The 20,559-nt window shown below is 39.9% G+C and overlaps 1 protein-coding gene across 1 annotated transcript; it reads right to left on the bottom strand.

Annotated features, from left to right (window-relative positions):
- Nucleotides 1-2,567: 2,567 nt before the first annotated feature.
- On the bottom strand, nt 2,568-16,785 carry LOC146687875 (cyclic AMP-responsive element-binding protein 3-like protein 3-B). The gene is made up of 10 exons (XM_085440407.1): nt 16,729-16,785; nt 16,542-16,640; nt 14,723-14,996; nt 8,762-8,892; nt 8,492-8,602; nt 8,063-8,169; nt 4,862-4,930; nt 3,582-3,666; nt 3,212-3,305; nt 2,568-3,100 (listed from the first exon to the last, which is right to left on the bottom strand). Exons 1-10 carry the CDS (start codon nt 16,783-16,785, stop codon nt 2,892-2,894), a joined length of 1,236 nt encoding a protein of 411 aa, XP_085296533.1. The 3' UTR covers nt 2,568-2,891.
- Between the last annotated feature and the right edge of the window lie 3,774 nt (nt 16,786-20,559).

Genomic DNA, 20,559 nt, shown 5'->3' with positions numbered 1-20,559 from the left:
GTAATCAGTAAAGTAACGGGATTACTTTTTGGGGGAAGTAATCAGTAATTAGTTACTGATTACTTTTTTCAAGTAACTTGACCAACACTGGTAGGGATAATGTGTAAGGGTGAATATTTCTGTCTGATGAAGGTGAAAATACTTTACACTGACTGTATTACAATGTAAATTTGTGCCCAGACACGGTTATAAAAATGAGCTCTTCTTTAGTAATACATGCAGTTATTCAAATACAAATTCTTGGCCTGATCGAGGGCGTTTCGTCAATGTCATTCTTTGGTGGAGAAGATGATTTGAATTCACGCTCTAAATGCCGTCCTCAGAGCTGCTGCAATGCAAAGAATATGATGGCAGTGGAAGAAATGCTAATAAATTTAAATTAAATTTAGTTCAAAGGAGAGAAAAATCAAATATATATTAAATGCCCCAAGAATTTAGCCAGTTAATGTTTAAACAGTAAATGTATGTAAGGTTGTGCAGAGATAAGAATTAAAGAAAAGACACTGAACAAACTCACTGAAAAGGGTGAAGGAGCTCAGGCTGCTGAGCAAAATCAGCCTCATCTGCTTTCATGTTTGTCATCATTAAGTCAGAATTATGTGCTCATGTTTGTGAGTGCAGGTTAATTATTCTGCAGCTATGCTCAGATGTTCATGAAGCCCCATCCGGACAGCCTAACCTTCTAAAATTATCTGAGCAATCTTCTCCTCCTGCAACCTCTTTTCTCCCTCGGGTAGCAGCACCTCTGCTCAGCTCTGAGATCCTGATTGAATTTCCACCTACATCTTTAACTCTATCATTACAACACACTGCCTAACCTGCCTCATCAATTATTCATTTCCGACTCCTAGCCGCTGTGTGCGTATAGTGAGCCCGTAGTTTTGAGCTTGGTTTGCAGAAATATTTATTTATTTATTTCGGTTATTCCACATTCTCTGCTCAGCGAGATCTCTCAGGGAGAAAGGCTCGATGCACGGCTGCCAGGAGATTAAAAAAAACAGTGAGATGATAAAGCCACATTTCCACGACGCAGCTCCACCGACAAAGACAAAAAAAAATATCAACTGTGTAAAAATATAAACCAAAAAGAAGTATTCAAATTAGAGTTGAAAGCAGATTTGAGTGCACAGCTGTGCTTTGACGGAAATGCCAACAGTGTTTCTTTTAAAAGTATTGTGTAAGTATATGAGGCAGAAAACTGCAGCTGAGTGTGATGGGCATCAATTTTGCAGATATTTGATTGAAAGTATAAAGTGCTGTGGAGAAATTATAGTGATATTATATATGTTTTTTGTATATGTTCTTTTTTTAAATGGAAGTTTATGGATATATTGCTAAACTGTAATTGGTAAAATTCAATGACTGGTTAAAAAATATGGAAAAAAAACATCCATAAAAATGAATACGGAAAAATTATTTATTGTAAAATGGTACATTGTACTATTTTTCATTGATGCTTTTTTTGGGGGGGTTGTTTTTCTGCTTCAAAATTGCATTTATTGTATAATTAATTACAAATTTGTCAAGATGTTTCATGCTCACCTACAGAGACAGATTTCATAGTTAAGAACAAAAAAAAAACAAAAAACCTTCTGATAGAGGTACTGCACTATGGCCCAGGCTATAAAACAGCTCATCCCCCACACAGTACTGAACAATGCTGTGTAAGTACTACAGTACAATGGGGTAGATCAGGTAGCCAAGGTATCCCACCTCAAGTTGCTCTCAGATCCTTCTGTTAGAAACTTTTACATCAACAACACTTACAGAGTCCTCTGTGCCTTCTTTATGTGAACATAATCCATAACATACTCATCATTTAAAAATAATCACAGTTCAATTTGTTTCTCTTTTCCTTTCCAACAGCCAGTTGTTACTCCTGACTTAAAATCTACTACTATTGTATTTTCAGATTAAATTGTTCCAGGTTTGCAGCTGTAGAACATTTAAGCTGCTTATCTCATTTCATCTCACCAGAAAAAGGCACTTAACGTCGATCTGTAAACAGTCTTTAGTTACATTTCCACAATTACAGTAAGCGATATTTTTCTTTCTCAAAAATAATGATATGAAACTGAAACCCACCTTCCTCTGGTGTTTTGACAGCTGGCTGTGAACCTGAAGCTTTTATTTGCTCATTGAGTCATATTTGTCATTTTTGTTTTCAAAATATTGTCTCATTATTTTTGCAAATCGGTTTTCCTCGACACAGGACACATGGTATCGCTGGAGGAAGGAAACAAAACAACAACAAAACTTTCAGACGGGTCCAAAATTCACTGGAGAAAATGTGAATTCACACCCGGCTGATCCTGCCAGTAGCAACCTGTCTCAAAGATTTAACTGTCTAAGCCTCAGCGCGCGCACACACACACACACACACACACACACACACACACACACACACACACACACACACACACACACACACACACACACACACACACACACACACACACAGTGAAAAATGCAAATGCATCATTAAATTACTGCGCAGAGCTCCTACTGAATGCACCACAGATCATGGTATATATTCAAAGAAAATAATAAATCACAGTAGTGAGCGTGCATGTGTATTTAATGTGTTTGTATTTAACAGGCATCAGCTGCACAGGTATGATCCAGCATACATGATCCAGCAGGTGCTTAAAGGCTTTTTATTCAGAGCAAAATGAAAAATGATTACATCCACGTCAATGACCTCTTTACTGGCCTTTGCGAAAGTGCATTCCTGAAACACCTTTCAAATGGATGTTTATGTGCTGGAGCAGCCTCTCACCCAGCCTCTGTAGTGAAAAGCAGATGCAGAGAAGCTTTTAAACTACCCTGTTGGGGGCTGCACTCGCATCCAAACTCGCACCCCTGCGCCACGTCTTTCTTGTTAGAATAAATCAGTGAAGGTCCTTGTGCCTGTGATCTTGATGACGAGAGAAGGGGACGTCTGCTTTGGGGAGATCTGTCCAGGGCCTAATCTTCTCTGTCAGATTGCGCAGGGCTTCAAAACCCCTAGTAACACAGAGGAGAGGAAGAGGAAGAGAAGGAGGTGGAGGAGGAGGGATGTCTCGGGCATCATCCATCGACTGCAGGGAGCGGGACGGCACTGAGAGACAGAGATGCGGTTGAGAAGAGTGAGTGTGTGTGCATGAGTGAGTGTGCATGGACGAAAAAGAAAAAAAGAAAGCAAGATTGGCCATGCATGATGGCTACGGACCTTTGGTCTCTGCATAGTCTGCCTGACTGAGCCGGCTGTAAGGGTCTGGTCGAAGATTTGAAGAAATCAGCAGAGAGAAGGAGAGGAGCAAGACCTGGATGTAAATACAGACAGATGGACAAAAAGAGGTCAAGCATAGAAAACACAGATCAGAAAGAAGAAACTGAGTAGGTTATTACGCACACAACTACATAACATTTTGCACAACCGGTGCTTCTCTGACTCATTTAAATATTCAAAGCATTCACAGCCGCAGTCCTGCCGGTACAAACACTCGCACGCCTTGATGTGCTTATGAACTTTTAATGTTTACTGTATTTCTTTGTTACAATTATGACTGCCTCAAAAATTACATAATGCTCTATCTCACCAGGATGCAGGTTGCTTTCTGTCTTGTTTTGCTGGGGCCATTAGGAAGGAGAGCCTGTAGCCGGCTTAGCTGCTTCAGCAGAGCACTGCAACACAAATCCAGACAGAAAGATGAAAGAGGCTGTGCAAAAGTTTCACATAAGGGGTCTCATCATTTCCAGCATCTGTGATCACTCTCGCAAAAAAGAGAGAGAGAGAGAGAGAGAAGGACAAATTGAAGGAAGAGTGTGTGTGTGTGTGGAGCCTTCACACATTTTGTTTTTACAAGCAGCAGTCTGCCAGCGTCAGGGAAAAAAGAATAAAAAAATCAGGACAGTGAAATTGCCGAGTGAAAAGAAAAGTTGGAAAAGCTGTGTGAAGATTTGGAATGGTATGCACTTTGTATGCTGGTAATTTTACTCTCAGGCTCTTCAGTCCTGAATCTTTAACAGGCAGAACGGTTTGGCCATTTTCAGCCGTGACTGTCACAAAAGATGTCGTGGAGATTTATTTTGTGCAGCTAGCTCTGTACAAGCCCCGCGTCCAGGTTTGATTAATCCTGCTGCCTTATCTGTTCAACCGGTAGGGACTTTGATGGGAAACAAATGTGAGGGTTTGCAATTATGCCGTGTTTTCATATGGCTGCACCTCCTCAGCCTGGCCATTGTTAAATGTACGACACCCGGATGTTCTGACTATATATGGTCAATCTTCATTTTTTCTGTCATCCTATATTTCTGGATTTAGGCTCCATGAAACAGGCCTTGTGGTGTCATAGTCTTGAGATGAAGTGGTTTAGGCTATCAACAAAATACTAAATACTACCAGACATAATCCCACTAATGAAAACACAGTAGCTAAATAACTGAAACAGGGAAATAAATTGAAAAACCGAGACATCTGTGGTGCTATTTTTACAGGAGCAATTGCTGCAGAGCTAAAATAGCCATTCTCTAAAATCTAACAGTGACCATTCGATCATGCCAGAGCTCTGAAGCTGTGCCCTGACTGTGCCTGAGCCAGGATATAGCTTCCAAAGCTTCAGAGACTTGGACCTTTCCAGACCATATGCTGAAATGTAGTGCACTGGGCTGTAGTCATGGTAACTCTTTGCTTTTCATTGCAACTTTCAAAAGCAAGTCCTGGATGTTGTCACAGGTAAAGCTAATCAGGTGTGTTATGTTCTTTACTGTATTTTCTGGACTTTAAGCTCTCCATCATTATACAAAACACTGAGTTGTCCAGGCATCTAATGCCAATAATCATCAGGTTAAACTTTTGTTGCCTCACTTAAGGACTCACTTGTTGGTCTCCTCCAGCTGCTGGATCTTTCTCTGCAACTCGAGGTTGTGAGCACCACATGCAGACATCCTACAGAAAGAGGAGGAGGAGAATGAGGGCAGAATCGTATTAAAAAAATATCGTTTTATGATGTTGCCTCGCCTGCCCTCCATTTCTCTCTCTGCCAATATCAGCCTGCTGACTGTTATCGCAAACCCCATTCTGTCATCCAGGGACTCCACCCCCTTTCTTCTTCTGGTGTCTCTCTTGTTTGGTTCAGTCACTGTGAGTCCATTATGCCTTCGACTGATAATGACACCCTGTTGATACGCTCTGCTTGAATCTGGTTTAATTATCAACGAATGCTGACTCTGGGAGAGACAATCTCACTCTGCCATGAAACTTTTGTTATCAGGAGGCAGCAGAGCTCAAGCTTGATTGAGATGTTGATAGCATGTAATTAGATATATAAACCTCCTGTGTTACATCAGTAAGACATTTTCATTAGTACGCAAAACACGCAGACAATTTTCACATTTCAAATATTTACTAAAGTGACAGTACATTTGTGTTTGGCCATTTTTAAAGCTCAAACTGTGTATTGGCTTTATCCCACCCGCTACACCCGTGGTCCAAAACACCTCCATTCACTCTCAATCGACTCTTTTATTCTGACACAGATCAGTAATGGCAGGTTTTAAAATAGTCCAGCAGTGCAAGGGAGTCAGTCTTAAGAACCACATCAGAGTGAAACAAGTTCTAAAAATACCCCCAAGAGAAGCTGATGAATGATAAACCTAGGGGGATTTGACAAACAAAGGAATTTGGGGAATATTGCTGCATTGCGTTTCTTTGAAGCGAGTCAAATTACATGCTCGACCACGCAGCGCTGTTTGTGGAGGTGTGATGTGGTTGAAGCGCCAGCATGTGGGAGGCAGGTGGGATTAATAAATTTGGTGACAAAGGCTTGCTGGCTGTGTGGTGAGGCTGATTCCGAGCAGCCTCGAGGTAGAGGAGGAGGAAGACTGACGCAAAAACCTGCTTGCTGTTCTGGGTTGTGGCATCATGTTTAATCCACTCTCTCTCCTGACTACATCTGTGAATTTGCGTGTATGCACAATGAGAAAGTGGTCCAGATCGACCGTAAGTGTTTTGGTGCCCCACAGTGGAGCAGTTATCACAGTATGGTGGGTATTCTGAGTTTCTTTACAATGTTCAATGAATGTAGAAACTTTCAGGTCTTTGACCTTACTGAACACCGATTTTTTTTCTCATAAACAATATTAAGATCTCTAAGAAGTCTTAAAATGAGTATATACAACCTCAGATAAACTGCAAACCGTGACATATTACACTATGTCAATAAAAACTAAGTCAAAGTGCAAAGAGCATTAAAAATTAGCCGCTGCTAATGAAATGCACTTGATTAACAGGTCGTCAAGACGTTTTGCTAGTTTGCAGGTCTGGAGCATTATCACAAATCCAAGCAGGAAAGATATCAGCAACGATCTTAGAAAAGCAATTGGGGTTATCAGGCCACTCAGAAAATGTTTTCATTCTACAGTGAAAAAGATTATTCACAAGTGGAAAGCAACAGATGCCAATCTCCCCAGGAATGGACATCCCAGAAAATTCACCTCAGTCAGACCATCCAATCCTTACAAAAACTTTTTAAAAAATCTAAGCGCTACATTTCAGACTCTACAGCCTTCAGTGAGCATGTTAAATGTTAAAACTCATGACAGTACAATTAGAAAAAGGCTGAACAAGTGTGGCTTGTTTAGAAGGGTTTCATCTAAAAAAAAAAAACCCTACAAAACTTCTGGAACAATGTCCTTTAGAAGGATTAGACAAAAATTGAGGTGTTTTGGTCATAATGGACGGTGCCAAGTTTGGAGAAAGCCAAACACAGCGTATCAGCACAAACAACCCCCACCAACTGTCAAGCACGGTGGTGGGGGTGATGATTTGGGCTTGTTTTACAGCCACGGGTCCTGGGCACCTTGTAGTCATTGAGGTAACCATGAACTTCTCTGTATCCCAAAGTATTCTTGAGTCAAATGTGAAGCCATCTATCTGACAGCTAAAGCTTGGGCAAAACTGGGTCCAACAACAGGACTATGATCCCAAAAAGAAGGGAGGAAAAGAATCAAGGTGCTGCAATGGTCCAGTCAAAGTCCAGACCTTGACCTGTTGAAATGTTGTGGTGAGACCTTAAAAGATCTGTGGATGAATTTAAGAAGCAACACTGTAAAGAAGAGTGGGGTAAAGTTCCTTCACAATGATGGCAGAGACTAATGAAGTCATACAGGAAACAGTTACTTGATGGTATTGCTGCTAAAGGTATTTCTACAAGCTACTGAATCACTGGGTGTGCTTAGTTTCTCACAGGACTGTTTCTGGATCTTGGTTTAGTTTTTTGTCACAACACAGTTTAATGTGAGAATGTTGTTGTCCTTCTCAGATTAAATTTACCTAAATTTAAGACCACGTAAAGACTAGATCATATTTTTTTATTATACCCTGATATATAACCTTAGAACTGAGAGAAGGCTCACTTTCTTTTTTTTCCACAGCAGGAGTATGAATATATATTATTCTCTGCATTATTAAAACATCATCTTTTCGTGTGTTTGTTCTTACTGAAGTGCCGTTGGCATTATAGATAGTAATGCTTATGTACAAGTTTGTTTTTTGTTTTTATCTAAATATTCCTCCAATGAAAAAGAAATTCTCTTTTGCAGCAATCTCTTGAAAATGGTATTTCTTTGTGTATCCAGATCTTTATTAGTGAATAAATAAAAAAAACAAACAAGGTTTATGTCTTTCATTTTGGGCTGCTTCACTGGAACTGAATTTTAATGGGTTGTATTTCTTTTATCAATTTTGGCACTATATAATTTTTCTCTTGAATAAGTTTCTGTAATTAATTGGTTTTGCTGGAGGCAATGACAACTACTGCTGCACAGCTCTCCTTCTTCTTCTTTTTAATTCAAAACACCTCACTAGTGTTGTTTGAGGTTGTTATACAATTGTTTTTTTTTGAGCTTCCTGTGAGGATTTTTTTTTTCAGGGAACTATTTGACAAATACCAGGAAACTGGAAGTGTGCTTTACTTAATGAACAACAAAACACTCACTGAATCACTGAAAAACATAAAAAAAATCCAAAGCAGATGATTAAAAGAATGTTTCCTAAGTCGGTGCAGAGATAATGTCATACCTTTCTTCCAGGCTATCGACATATTCCCTTTTCTTCTTCCGACTTTCCTGAGCTGAGCGCTTGTTGCGGATTTTCCGCCGGATCTTTTTCAAAACTCTCTCTTCAAACTTGTCAGGGAGATGAAACACATGGGAGACCAGGACAAGAGAGAATAAAGAAAAAGGTATGTGAGATGAAACTAGGTTGAGAGAGAGAGAGAGTGTGTGTGTGTGTGTGTGTGTGTGTGTGTGTGTGTGTGTGTGTGTGTGTGTGTGTGTGTCTGGGTGGGTGGTGGGGAAGGGTGGGTGGGGTAGGGGGGGCATCATATCTGGCTGACTTTGTGTAACTGGGGATACAGATTTAGATCACGAGTGTGTGTTTGTGGATGTGTTTGGAGCATGCTTGTGCAGAGACATTTGCCCTACATACATGTGTATATTGCTCATGTACCTTGGATAGAGGCAGTCTGCTGGGCAAGTTTACCCCTTCTTTAGCCAGAAGCTTCTTCTCATCCTCATTAAGTACAAGCTCCCGCAAGGAATGCTGGGGGGTTCGCTGCGCCTGTGAACCAGATGGACAGAATTCATTTCACTTAAAGTTACTCTATTTGCAGCTTTCCCCAAGAAGGCACAGGCAGATAGTAAAATTCTCTTTCAGTCAGAGTTGGACAGGACACCACACATATTTTAAGTTTCAACACAATTATGAAACCCTTCTTACTTTGTCTCCCAGGTTGGATAACAGCAGGTCCTTCACGGTGAGAGAATGGCTGGGTGGTTGCAAAGGATTTTGGTTTGTGGTGAGGTAGTATGAAATTCCGATATCCTCCTCTATGCTGCCAGACTCACAGCCTGCATATTAAAGCAGAAAAAACAGTACACCACATGTCATGGTTTACAAAATTGCTTGTATTTGCAGTTCAAACAAAACCCACCACAAAACGTCAGTCATTGCAGCATCTTTCTGTGCTTTAAAAACACTTTGCAAACACACAATGCTGCACAGGTTTTTAGGCATTTTAGACACTTGGATTCCTGTCCATCCTGTGGCACCACCAGGGAGGAGACTGATCATGCCTGCACCAATTATGCACCAGATGGCACAGTCCCCATCAAGCTCTTGTCTCATGGAGTCAGTCTGGGAGAGACTAAAGATGTCGAGATAGCCAAAATCTACAAAAGCCACCTGAAGCAAGCAACCAGCCAAGTACCTTGAAAACTTGGTCACACAAAATATTGGCTTGATTTGGAGTATGTATCGTTACTTTAATATTAGTGACATCAGGACATTGTCTTGTAATTATATAAAAAAATTGTGAGAAAGTTTTAAGGTAGCCAGTTAACCTATAGGCTGAAGAACGTGTGATTTCTATATTGTCAGCTTTTCACAATTAATCAAACCTGATATGCCACTTTTAAAACAAATACACAGTGTCCCAACTCCATTTACTGAAAGACTCACTCTCTTAATTTCCAGCTAGTTATACATAAATTGCTCTTAGTGCTCATTTGGAAAGCACAACTACAGCGCATTGTGTTTCGTTTCCTAAATACAACTTGAAATTGTTCGCTCTTGTTAACACACAGATGCCAGTTCATAGTGCACAAAAGTGTACAAGCATTTGTAAGAAGAGGAAAACAGCAGGGAAGAGGAAAACAGCAGGGAAGAGGAAAACAGCAATTTCAGATGATTGCGATAGGCCATGTTCTTGTTCACAGAAAGTCAATTTGAAAAACAAAAATAGAAAATAGCATCAGAACTTTCCATTTTTTCCGAAAGTAAATGTTTACATGTATTAAAGTATTACAGATATATGTGCTTTACATAGTAAATTCAGTAGATTCTATGATGTTTTTATATTCTTAAAGTTACTAATAGAGTACTGAATGGACAGGCTCTAGATAATTTATGTCTGCTTCTTATTACAGTTTTTTCTGATTGCTTAAGCACATTTTTTGTAACCATTGGCTAATTTTGCAAAACTCTTCACACAAATAAGAAAACCTGTCACCCAATCATCAAAACATTGTAGTTCTCTTGCAAAAGCAAACACAGCTAGATTAACTCTTCACACCTTCGTAAAAGTGGTGTTTCCGTATCAAACAGTACACACAAGCCATCATCTACTAAGCACACAATGCGCCAACTGCACACTGATGGTATGAATACAAAACACATCTGGCTTTTGCTTTCTCTGTGCACAAGGTAGGCTATGTCAGTTTGAGCTCATACTTCTGTCATAGATCCATAAGCATAGAGGGATCCAAACTTCAAGTACTGGTGTTTATTCAAACACATCAAAACAAACACAAGTGTTCATTTCCAAGTATAGGATTATTTGCAATCGCCATAATGACTATATGGGTTACTTGGTCTGCAGTGAACATGCTTCCTCTGCCCCCAGCATCTGGTCATCTAGCAATTCTGTAAAGTAACAATTTCAGTATTTTTACATCAATGGTATTGGTGTGTTTCTCATTGGCATATGGCAGTGCTACAAATCTTTGTGCGAAGTGACTGTACTAACCGATTCTCATTTCAAGATGTCCTTATGGTACTTGCTACAGTGTAGCGGCTCGAGTTAGGCTGGACCCGTTGGCCAGCTACCCTCAGGGTCATTCCACGGTTGATTACATGGTCCACTATTGTAGCTCTGATGTCATCAGTAATTCTATTTCTTACTCTTCCTACCCTTCCTCTCCCCCCTCCTCATTTTCCTCTCCCCCCTCCTCATTTTCCTCTTGGTCCTCCTTGTCCTTGTCGTCCTCTTCATCCTACTTCTTCACCTCCACGTCCTCTTCCTCGGCCTCCTCTTCTTCTCACTCTTTCTGCTCCCTCCATTGTACTCCGCACACACAGCTTACCTGTATTATAGTGCTTAGGCAGATTGCAAAGTGAACGAATTATCTAAAAAAGTTTTCACATGTGAAAGTGTGCCAGACAGTTGGCAAATTAGTGTTAATGATAGTCATACATGTGTATACTTTTGCTAGGAGTGTGTTGGAAATTTGGTAATTGAGTGTTGTGCAGTGAATTGTGCCTACAGTTTTGCAAAGTGTGTGTTACAAAATTGCAAACTGAGTGCAAAGCAGTTTTTGTGCTTTTAGTTTTGCAAACTCAGTGAGTGGTTTTGCTATAAGTCTGAATAGTTTTAGAGATTGTGCTACAGGAATCACAGTTAGGGTTTAAGCATTCAGAAAAAACTGTAAACACACTCCTAATCGTAGTCTTCAGTTGTAGGCTCTGAATATAATGGTTGTTCCTTGTACAAGACTCAGGACTGACAGAGCATTTCAGTCTGTGGCACCTAGAATATGGAATATTCTCCCACTCCAGCTTTGTTTAGCTCTCTGTGGGCTCCTTTAAAAAGGATTGTTTTGCTTGTTTCTGTTTTAATTTAAAGTTACAGTAAATAAACATTTTCACCTCTAGATGTCAGTAAATTTCAGTCAACTGAGTTTTGTTTTCTTCCCATCTCGATTCAAATGCATAATCCGGGCTACAGTTGCTGCAATATGAGAAAAATGTTTTAGCCAGCTAAGAGAGATCAAAGACATTAAATTTAGACTGTACTCCATAATCGCCACAGCCAGCCAGTGTGTATCTACTATTGTCTGCTCAATTTCTTTATTCGTGTGAAGGCTGTCAGCCCACTGTTTACCTCAGCTGCCAATGACGGGTGAGAGGCGTCCACATCTATTTACTTTGAAGTGGGCTGTGGACGTTTGTGAGAGTTCGATATAAGTTGATGAGTTAGCGAAGGTCAGTTCTGATGGATGATATGAGATGAGGTGAGTTGCTGAGGATATGCTTAAGCCTTAGCCTGTTGTTTTTGCTGCTGTTAGCTGGTGTTTGCCAGCATGAGTGAAACTTTCTTTAAAGTTGATGTAACATTGTTGGACTTGGATGCTTAGTGAATAAACTCACATACAATGTGAGAATGTAATCAAGCTGTTTATCAGAGTGAAGGTTTGAATTTTAAGAAATTAGCTGCCATAATGTTAATTTACAAACCGTTTTTGTTGTTTTCTGTCAGCCGTCCCAGACTGGAGGGTCACATGTCTAATCTACTGACTGTAATTGCGACAATATCAGGAATAAATAAATTTGTGCATATGTTTTCATGTGACTTCAGTTCAGGAGGTAAGGCTTGAGATAAGAAGGAAAGGATGACATTTTATCCAGATGTTTTCGCTAATTGTTGAGGGGGGCACCTTCTCCAATGATAAAATATAGGTATGATCTTTAATATCTTCAGACTGAAGGTGCAGGCACAAAGTTAAATGTCCCTCCATGGCACTCGAAAGCCTACGCCTCTTTGATACATAGATAGATCATACCTAGATCATAGGATTATAAATTGCAGACCTGCTCCTGTGTATTATTAGGTAGATACTATGAGTACAGCATCAGCACAGTACAGTTTTTCCTATTAAATAACCTCAGAAAATCACTGACTGTGCCTGTTTTCCATTAAGATTCTTATTAACAGTAATTATTTTTGTAATGATCTGTTTTCTTGTACTCTATTTCGTTCAGTTTTTTGCATTTTGATTTTCTGTTCTATTTTATTCTGATTATTCAAACTATTTTTAACCTTCCTGCCTTCTTGGGACCTTTTTGTGCCACTGCTATGTGTTAAATGGCTGCCATTTCCACTGTGTTCAGTGGAATATAACCAAACTTGCCACAGGATAGTTTTTACCTGTCAATGTTAATATTCCAGTGTGAATTCCTTAAATCAGCCTAAAATGGCTGAGCAGCAGAAATCCCCACACCCATCACCCTGGGGACCATTTTCTGCCCATTGACTTCCATTATAAATGCTATTTTTCAACCCCAAATTATCATCATATGATTTTATTTTTTCTTCTTTTCTTGGATGTCAATGAAGACTCAGGGCCTTGAAGTTTTAATTTTTAAATTGCAAAAAAAATGCAAAAAAAATAATGGCAGGTCAAAATGTATGTTGGTGCCAATCTTTGGTCCATCTAAAGGCCTACTTATAATGACAATCACATATTACTTCAACTGGTTTTTTGTGGAAATATTTAGTTTCGTTTTTTGGTTTTTGGGGCTTATAACACAGGGCGCTCATGTAATAACACTGGGATTTGAAGGGTTAAAACAATGAAAATATAATTAAAACTTTACATGAATATTTCAGGGAGAAGTAGTTTTACAAGGTTGGCTAATTTAAAGTGGAATAAAATATGGATATATGGTCTTTTTATGGCGTGGCTGAGAATGGTCCCTAGGGTGATGGGTGTGAGTTTTTTAAAGGATGGCAGGAGGGTTAAAGTCCACACCCTGATGTTGTGTTTTCCATTTTTTTGATGTGTTGCTCAATGAAGGCTCGTTAGTGCTCTTATTGTTGCGGGATTTGAGTGTGACCTGAAAGCACAGTCGAAACTATTTCGATACGATTGTTTACAAGAGTCAGAGGTTTTATGAATAGTAGTTTGACTTTGAGTATTGTGTCTAGGTTTTGTGTTAACAGCTTGGAAAAAAGAAATAATGTGTGTGAAAGGTTTCAAGAAATGTGTCAAAGCAAATGTGGAAAACTGTAAACACTGGGAAACACTAATGTTAAATTGTGTGGGTTGCATTAATATTGATATGTCAACACTCCACAGCCATTTCGAATCATCAGGAACACTCTGGTCTTATCTGCTGATCTTTTCTGGCAGGAGCATTTAAACCAGTAACGCTTCCCTCGTGGATATAAATTCACACATTTGAATTACACCCACACTGGTTCTGTGGCGAGTTAAAGGCTGCAGTTTATGGCGGTTTGTGTAGTTGTCGCTACCTTTCAAATGCACAATGGATTTAACCTTCACGGTAATAGCTGTTACAAAGCTTCGAGCAGCTGCTGAAAGGGACTTTGTAATATAGTCTTACAAGCACAAGACCAGTGTTACAACAATTGTTCCCTGTAATGAATTAAAAGAACACTGACCTTTAACCTAACAGACAATATATACTATATAAATCCAAGTAAATGATGAATTTATTCACTCATTCACTGATGAAGTCCAGTACAGACAAATAAAACAGCTGTCCACTGTAATTGTGATGCTGATGAGTAATTAAGCAGGTATGTAAAGAGTTAAAGAAATTACAGCCCGAAAAGATTACTTTCCTTTCCTCATAATTATGACCTTGTGGATGTATTTGCTTGTGTTTTAAAACCTTTTGTTGTAATTAGAAGGTGATGTATGTGGGTTTTTTTAAATGAAATGTATTTTCAGATATTTCTGGCACTAGTGGTGGGTCAAAAAACTGCACAGTGAAATGAACCAATCTTCAAAATAGCTGCCCTCACAAAACAGTTTATGCATGGCAACAATCACAACCGTTTATCTTTAAAGATGTTCAAAAATGGGAAAAAACAAACAAGTGGCTCTTTGAAAGGTCCGCCATCAGAGGCTCAGTCAAAAGCCCCCATTATCCCACTACAGAAAGCACAAAATGAGAGATCTCACAATGTCAAAAGCTTCCCCTTTTTCATCTGGTAGTCCTGTGCCCTGGTTACTTTGTTCTTTACGCGTCTCAACCTCACATTTGCGCTCACTGTTAAAACAAACTACTGCTTTACAGGTTCCAATTCAGTACATGTTTCTGGCCTGTATAAAAAAGCAAGCCGGTTAACCCTTTGCTATTTAAATGTTGTCTTACCGAGATCGATAACAACATCTGGCTTTTTTTCATTTGCCACTGTCTGATTCACGAGACACGAAGACTGCGTGAAAGCCTGAATATCACAGGGAGTGGAGGCTGTGCAGGAGGCTGTGTGAGGGCTGTTTGTGGGATCTGTCAGGGGGTCCTCGGTGATGCCACTGTCACTGGTGCAGGGAGACCACAGGGGTGATGCTGGCACAGAGGAGTCGTCGCTCCCATGCAGCAGGAACTCCAAGAAATCATCAGGATCACTTTGCTTAGTGCTCAGTGTCTGAAGAGAGTATGCATACATAATTACATTATGGCTTGATTGGCAGAATGAATCTAGATCATAGATAATAGTAATCACACATACAAGCAGACACAGAAGCATAAACACACCAGGCTTTCAATTCGCTCTCTCTCTCTGTTTCCTTTGGTTCCTGCTATTTGCAACACTTGCCGCAATACAATCAGGCACACCCCAGAATACAGTTTAAACTCAGCACTCAGGTTCTCATGATGAGATGAATTTGTGGCCGTGATTATGTTTTCCCCTGAGTGATTCGGTTTAGGAGCAAACTCACACCTTCTGCCACCCTCTGTAATGACTTTCTAAAGTTCTTTGTAAACAAGATTTCCTCCCTGCAGTCTGTCATTCCATCTTCACCTTCCAATCCCTGTGTTTTGTCTTTGTGCCATTCTGCCTTTAATCAGTTCGAACCAATCTCTCTCTCTCTCAGCTGCATGAAATAGTCTGCAAGGTTAAGACTACCAACTGTTCCACCGATGCTATCCCCTCTCGGCTTCTGAAGCAGGTTCTGGACTCAGTCGGACCTTTCCTTCTGGTCCTGATCAATGCCTGCCTCAGTTCTGGTTGTTTTCCAACACCCTTCAAGCACGCTGTTGTTCAACCTCTCCTTAAAAAGCCTAATCTAGATCCATCCCTACTCTCTAACTATAGGCCCATTTCCAACCTCCCTTTTCTGTCTAAAGTACTGGAACGAGCCGCCCTCACGCAGCTCCAGCTATTTCTTGACAATAACAATCTCTATGAGAAGTTCCAGTCTGGTTTTAGAGCTCGGCATAGCACAGAAACCGCCCTTCTGAGAGTTTTTAATGATTTGCTTTTAACTGTTGACTCTGGTTGTGCTGCTGTCTTAGTAACCCTAGCTTTTATTACGTCACGGCTAGACTACTGCAATTCCCTCTATGCTGGCCTAGATCGTTCCTGTCTACATCGCCTTCAACTGGTGCAGAACGCTGCCGCTCGCCTGTTGACCGGTTCAAAAAAAAGAGAACACATCACTCCGGTTCTCTGCTCTCTCCACTGGCTCCCAGTTGCCTTTAGGATTGATTTTAAAATCTTATTGCTGGCTTTTAAGGTTTTAAATGGCACTGCACCTTCTTACCTGTCAGAACTCCTTAGTACTTATCGCCCCAGGAGATCTTTGAGGTCAGCCGACCTGATGCTTTTAGATGTTCCCAGGTATAAATTAAAGACAAAGGGAGAGAGGGCGTTTGCTGTGGCTGCACCCAGACTGTGGAACAGTTTACCTCCTCACGTCAGACTCTCCAAAAGCCTAGAAACTTTTAAAACCGCTCTTAAAACTCACCTCTTTTCATTGGCTTTTAGAAAGGTTTAATTTATTTGTTTTATATATTTTTATTTTATTTTTATCAGCGAGGTGTTATTACGAAATTGTGTTCTATTGTATTTTTATCTGTATTTACTGTACAGCACTTTGGTCAGCCTTGGTTGTTTTTAAATGTGCTCTATAAATAAACTTGACTTGACTTGACTTGACAAACTGTGCATAATGAGCAGCACACTTACATCATTAGTTGAGCTGGTCCACGTTTGGTTGCTGTGGCAACTGGTGGATTCACCTGTGTTTTTGAGCAGAAGGTCAATGATGTCCATCCCATCGTACACCTGAAACAAACAGTGATGGTTCTGAAATTGAAGTGTTTCTCAGTTTTTCAAAAGATAAAACGTTTTTCACAGTATTACCCAATTTCACCTGGGTGTCAAAAACTCGCTCAATCTCACACTTCACTTGTCTCTGACAAACTTGCATTCACGTTCGCCTTTTTTAAAGCGACGCTTTCTTGACACGCACTCATGCTGAATCACTCTCTTACACAAAAAGCATCAACTGCACCCAGTGATCTTACCTTGTCTGTAGTCAGTGTCATAATTCTGACATTAAAGCAGCTGGTGGAATTTCAGCGAAAGTCTCCTTCAGGCATACAAATGCAGCACACAGCCAGATTGGTACGTTCCTTGTGCCTTTAGCGTGAAGGAGAAGCGTCTGAGTCAGCCTTCAGGGACAAAGTTGAAATGCCATATCACACAACAGCATTCCCCAACCCAGCTGATCACTGTCCAATCCACTGTTAGTCAGCCAGCAGAGACAAGAAGGGAGATTACTTAATTGTTAATAATTGTGACCTTTGAGGTCATAAATCAGCAGTTGGTGTATGCTGTCAAATTCTTTTTTTATTTTTTTTAAATTGGACAAGCTAAATTTAAAGCCCAATTTATTGCTTTCAAACACAGAAAGTGGAAAGACTGACTTTTAATTTGCACCAGTTTGGACTAAGCCCAACAAAAGTTCAATACTCCTCTCTCTGCTCATCACTAAGGAATCCACAAGGCAGTGGAAACACACACGAAAGGGTTTAATCTGAATTCAAGGGTTAGAAACTGTCTATTTGATTATTTGAAAATTAGAGAGAGTTAGTAAAAGAAAGTCAGGATGTGCTTCTAAGCCACTGAGGGATTAACAAAAAGGGCAGCTGTACTTCAAACTCTATTCACTGACACTGAAAGCCAGCGCAAAGATCTGATTTGAAGCAGAGCTGAAGCTGTCTGGGAGGTTTCTGGATGGAAATCGAAGGAAAAGAAAAAATGCTCCCCTTCTATGGGACTTCTTCCTGATTCTTCTTATGGCTTTAAGGTTGAATAAGGACTTGAACTAATTTAATTAAAAGGTAAAAGTCAATAAAAGTCAGGATTACACTGAGATTTTGTGCTTGGTCTTTGGTCATCAAAGCCAGAAACTGAGATGAGAACTATCTTTCAGTTAGCTGTCGTTTAGCTGGAGACAGTTCTGGCACATCTAAAATGATTTTAAGACAGTCCAAGAGTTACTAATGATAGTCTTGGTAATATTTCACATAATGAAGCCCAGTGAAGGGCTCAATGTGCAAATAGAAGAGAACAATGAGTGAGCAGCAGGGAACCCCCAAATTCTTGTTGGTCCACTTAGATCCAAAATTACAGAAACAAGTTTCCAGAAGATACAGTATCATGAAAAATAAACGTTTCACATGATCCAATGATTCAGTAGCTTGTAGATCTACTTGTAGAAGCAATAACTTTTTTTATGACTTTATCAGTCTCTCACATCACTGTGGCGGACTTTATGGGCACCTGTTTATGCACAACTATCTTAAGTGTAGTGTTTCAGTCAGGTTAGGGTCTGGACTTTGACTGGGCCATAGTAATACTTCATTGTTTTCATTGTAGATTGTTGTAAATTTGCTGCTGTGCTTGCCAAGATTTATCTGAGACAGATGGCTTCACATTTGAGTCTAGAATATTTTGGTACACAGAGGAGTTTGCAGTTGATTCATTGACCGCAAGGTGCCCAGATGCCGTGGCTTTAAAACAAGCCCAAATCATCACCCCTCCACCACCGTGCTTGGTTTTCTCCATTATGACCGGCCCCCCACCCCAAACCGAACTTTAAGTGGGACGGTTAAAAAACCAAAAACCAAACTGAGATTAAATATAATTGCTATCTACAAAGGTTATTTTAATCTATAACAGCAGATGTGTCCAAGCTACTCTTTTTTAAAAAGTGGCTCAACAATTACAGTTTTTCAGTGGTTTGAGAAAAATAACATTTCAGCAAACAGCTGCAAAGACCTTTCAGTGAAGCTTGTTGTCAAAGCATCAAGAAAGAGAATGCGATTGTTCTGGACAGTTTCTTTCAGTCGCTGGCAGCAAACAAACTGATAATTACCTTAATGTTTTGGGGGTTTTTGTCAGCAAACTGTTTACAACAACAAAGAGTTCAGCTGAAGCTACTGTGAAGGGATGGATCAATCAAGGTGGATCGACATGAGAAAAAAACATGCATCCTTCTAAATGAAGTATTTATTTTCTTTGTGTCTTTCAAATAGACACTTGCTCCTCAAGTTACAGCTCTTTAGAAAGCTGATCAATGACTTTTTTTTTTGCTTTCCTAATGCAAAACATCGTTATCCGTTCCTTATCTTTGCTGTCATAATTAACAGCATCTGTTTCATGCTAGCACGCCCCATGAAGCAAAAGATATTACATAATGTGTTCTTCCAGCAATTACACAAGGGGAACATGCACATTGGCAGAGATTATCTCATTGTTATCAGTTGTTTCAGTGGCAGAGCTACTTAGTATTACACCCGTCTAAAAGCAGAATAAGCACAATCAATAGTCAGCATTCTTTTAAGAATGAACACCATCAGCTCAATCCTCCTATTGCCATATCAACTTCAAAGCATCGCTACACCTTTGAGGGAACACAGCCTGGTAGCTCAAATGATTCAAAGCCATTTTCCTTTCTCTTCACATAATTTTATATGACATTTTTGCCTTCATCAGATGGCTCGAAGCAGACAGAGATGCCAGATATTTTCTTTGGGTTCTGAATTTATGTTTTTTTGTTACCTTTACTAAGCTGTTCAAAAGTCAGAGTGAAGAGGGACTTTATGGGAAGAACGAAAGTGAAACTGTGGCACGGCAGAAAGGACGCAAATCTTTCTTATCTTTTGTTTGTCAGGCATGCATAATGTGAATAAATCAAATTCTCTGAGGTGTCTGATTCCCAGGCTTGGTGGAGACGCTTGTTTTACAGGCTAGGTTGGATTTCCAGACCTAAAATACAATTCAAATGTCAAAAAGCCCCTGTTGTATAAGGCCAAAAAAGGTTATTTAAATACACTCTGGTGAGACTAATGGAAATGGATGGTGTATTAGCATATTCTGCTGTGTTAGACTCTTTCTTACTTAAGAAAATAACGCTCACAGTGAAGCCACCGTACAAATCCATTATGACCGCTATACTTTAGTTTTTCAAAGACTTGCTTCTTAAGTATATTAGTTGCTTTAAAATCAACATATTCATGAATACGCCTAATTAAATGGCAGCAGAGCGCTGCTATCTTTATTGTTGTTCTAACTGGAGATTAGAGAGTATCAAAGTACTTTGAGTGCAGTGATTATCTAACCGGGGCATTTTGAGCACATCTCTAGATACCAGGAATAAGTTGCTGCTCAGTACACGTAACTGTTATTGCATATTAGATCACAATGTGAATGCATATTCAGATATCTCCATGTGAGAGCAGGTTGGTTAGGGTGAAGGAAAAGAACATCTATTGGACACCTTAGGGTGTTTTAAAATGAAATATACCATGAAATCACTTTTATGCGGTCAGTTCTCTTCCAGTGAAATGACCTGCACAGGTACCAATGACTGCAGCTCCACAGAAATGGTCTCACAGCTCACCCTATTCCCTGGCAAGAAAGTGTTCAATAAGATGTGTGGAGAGCAAAAGAATCATATAAAAAATACACAGCTACTGCAGTGATCAAAGAAATGCCTTCTTCAGGTCCATGGGTGTGAAGTCACGGGCTGAAAACATGTTTGAAGCTTACATCAAGGTCATTTAACCAGCCACAAAGTGCATTTTCATTAGCTCTTATCTGAAGCTCAGTAATTGCTCTAATGTGAGCAAAATCGTTCTATATCTACAGCTGGGAAATTGTTAGTGTGTGCAAACAGGAGAAACACGCTTGTCCG

This window comes from Copadichromis virginalis, linkage group LG18, assembly GCF_057382275.1.
Source record: "Copadichromis virginalis isolate Kocher_CV1m ecotype Utaka linkage group LG18, C_Virginalis_male_GT1.1, whole genome shotgun sequence".
In the NCBI taxonomy this organism is placed as follows: domain Eukaryota; kingdom Metazoa; phylum Chordata; class Actinopteri; order Cichliformes; family Cichlidae; genus Copadichromis; species Copadichromis virginalis.
This window is presented reverse-complemented; position numbering and strand designations above follow the sequence as displayed.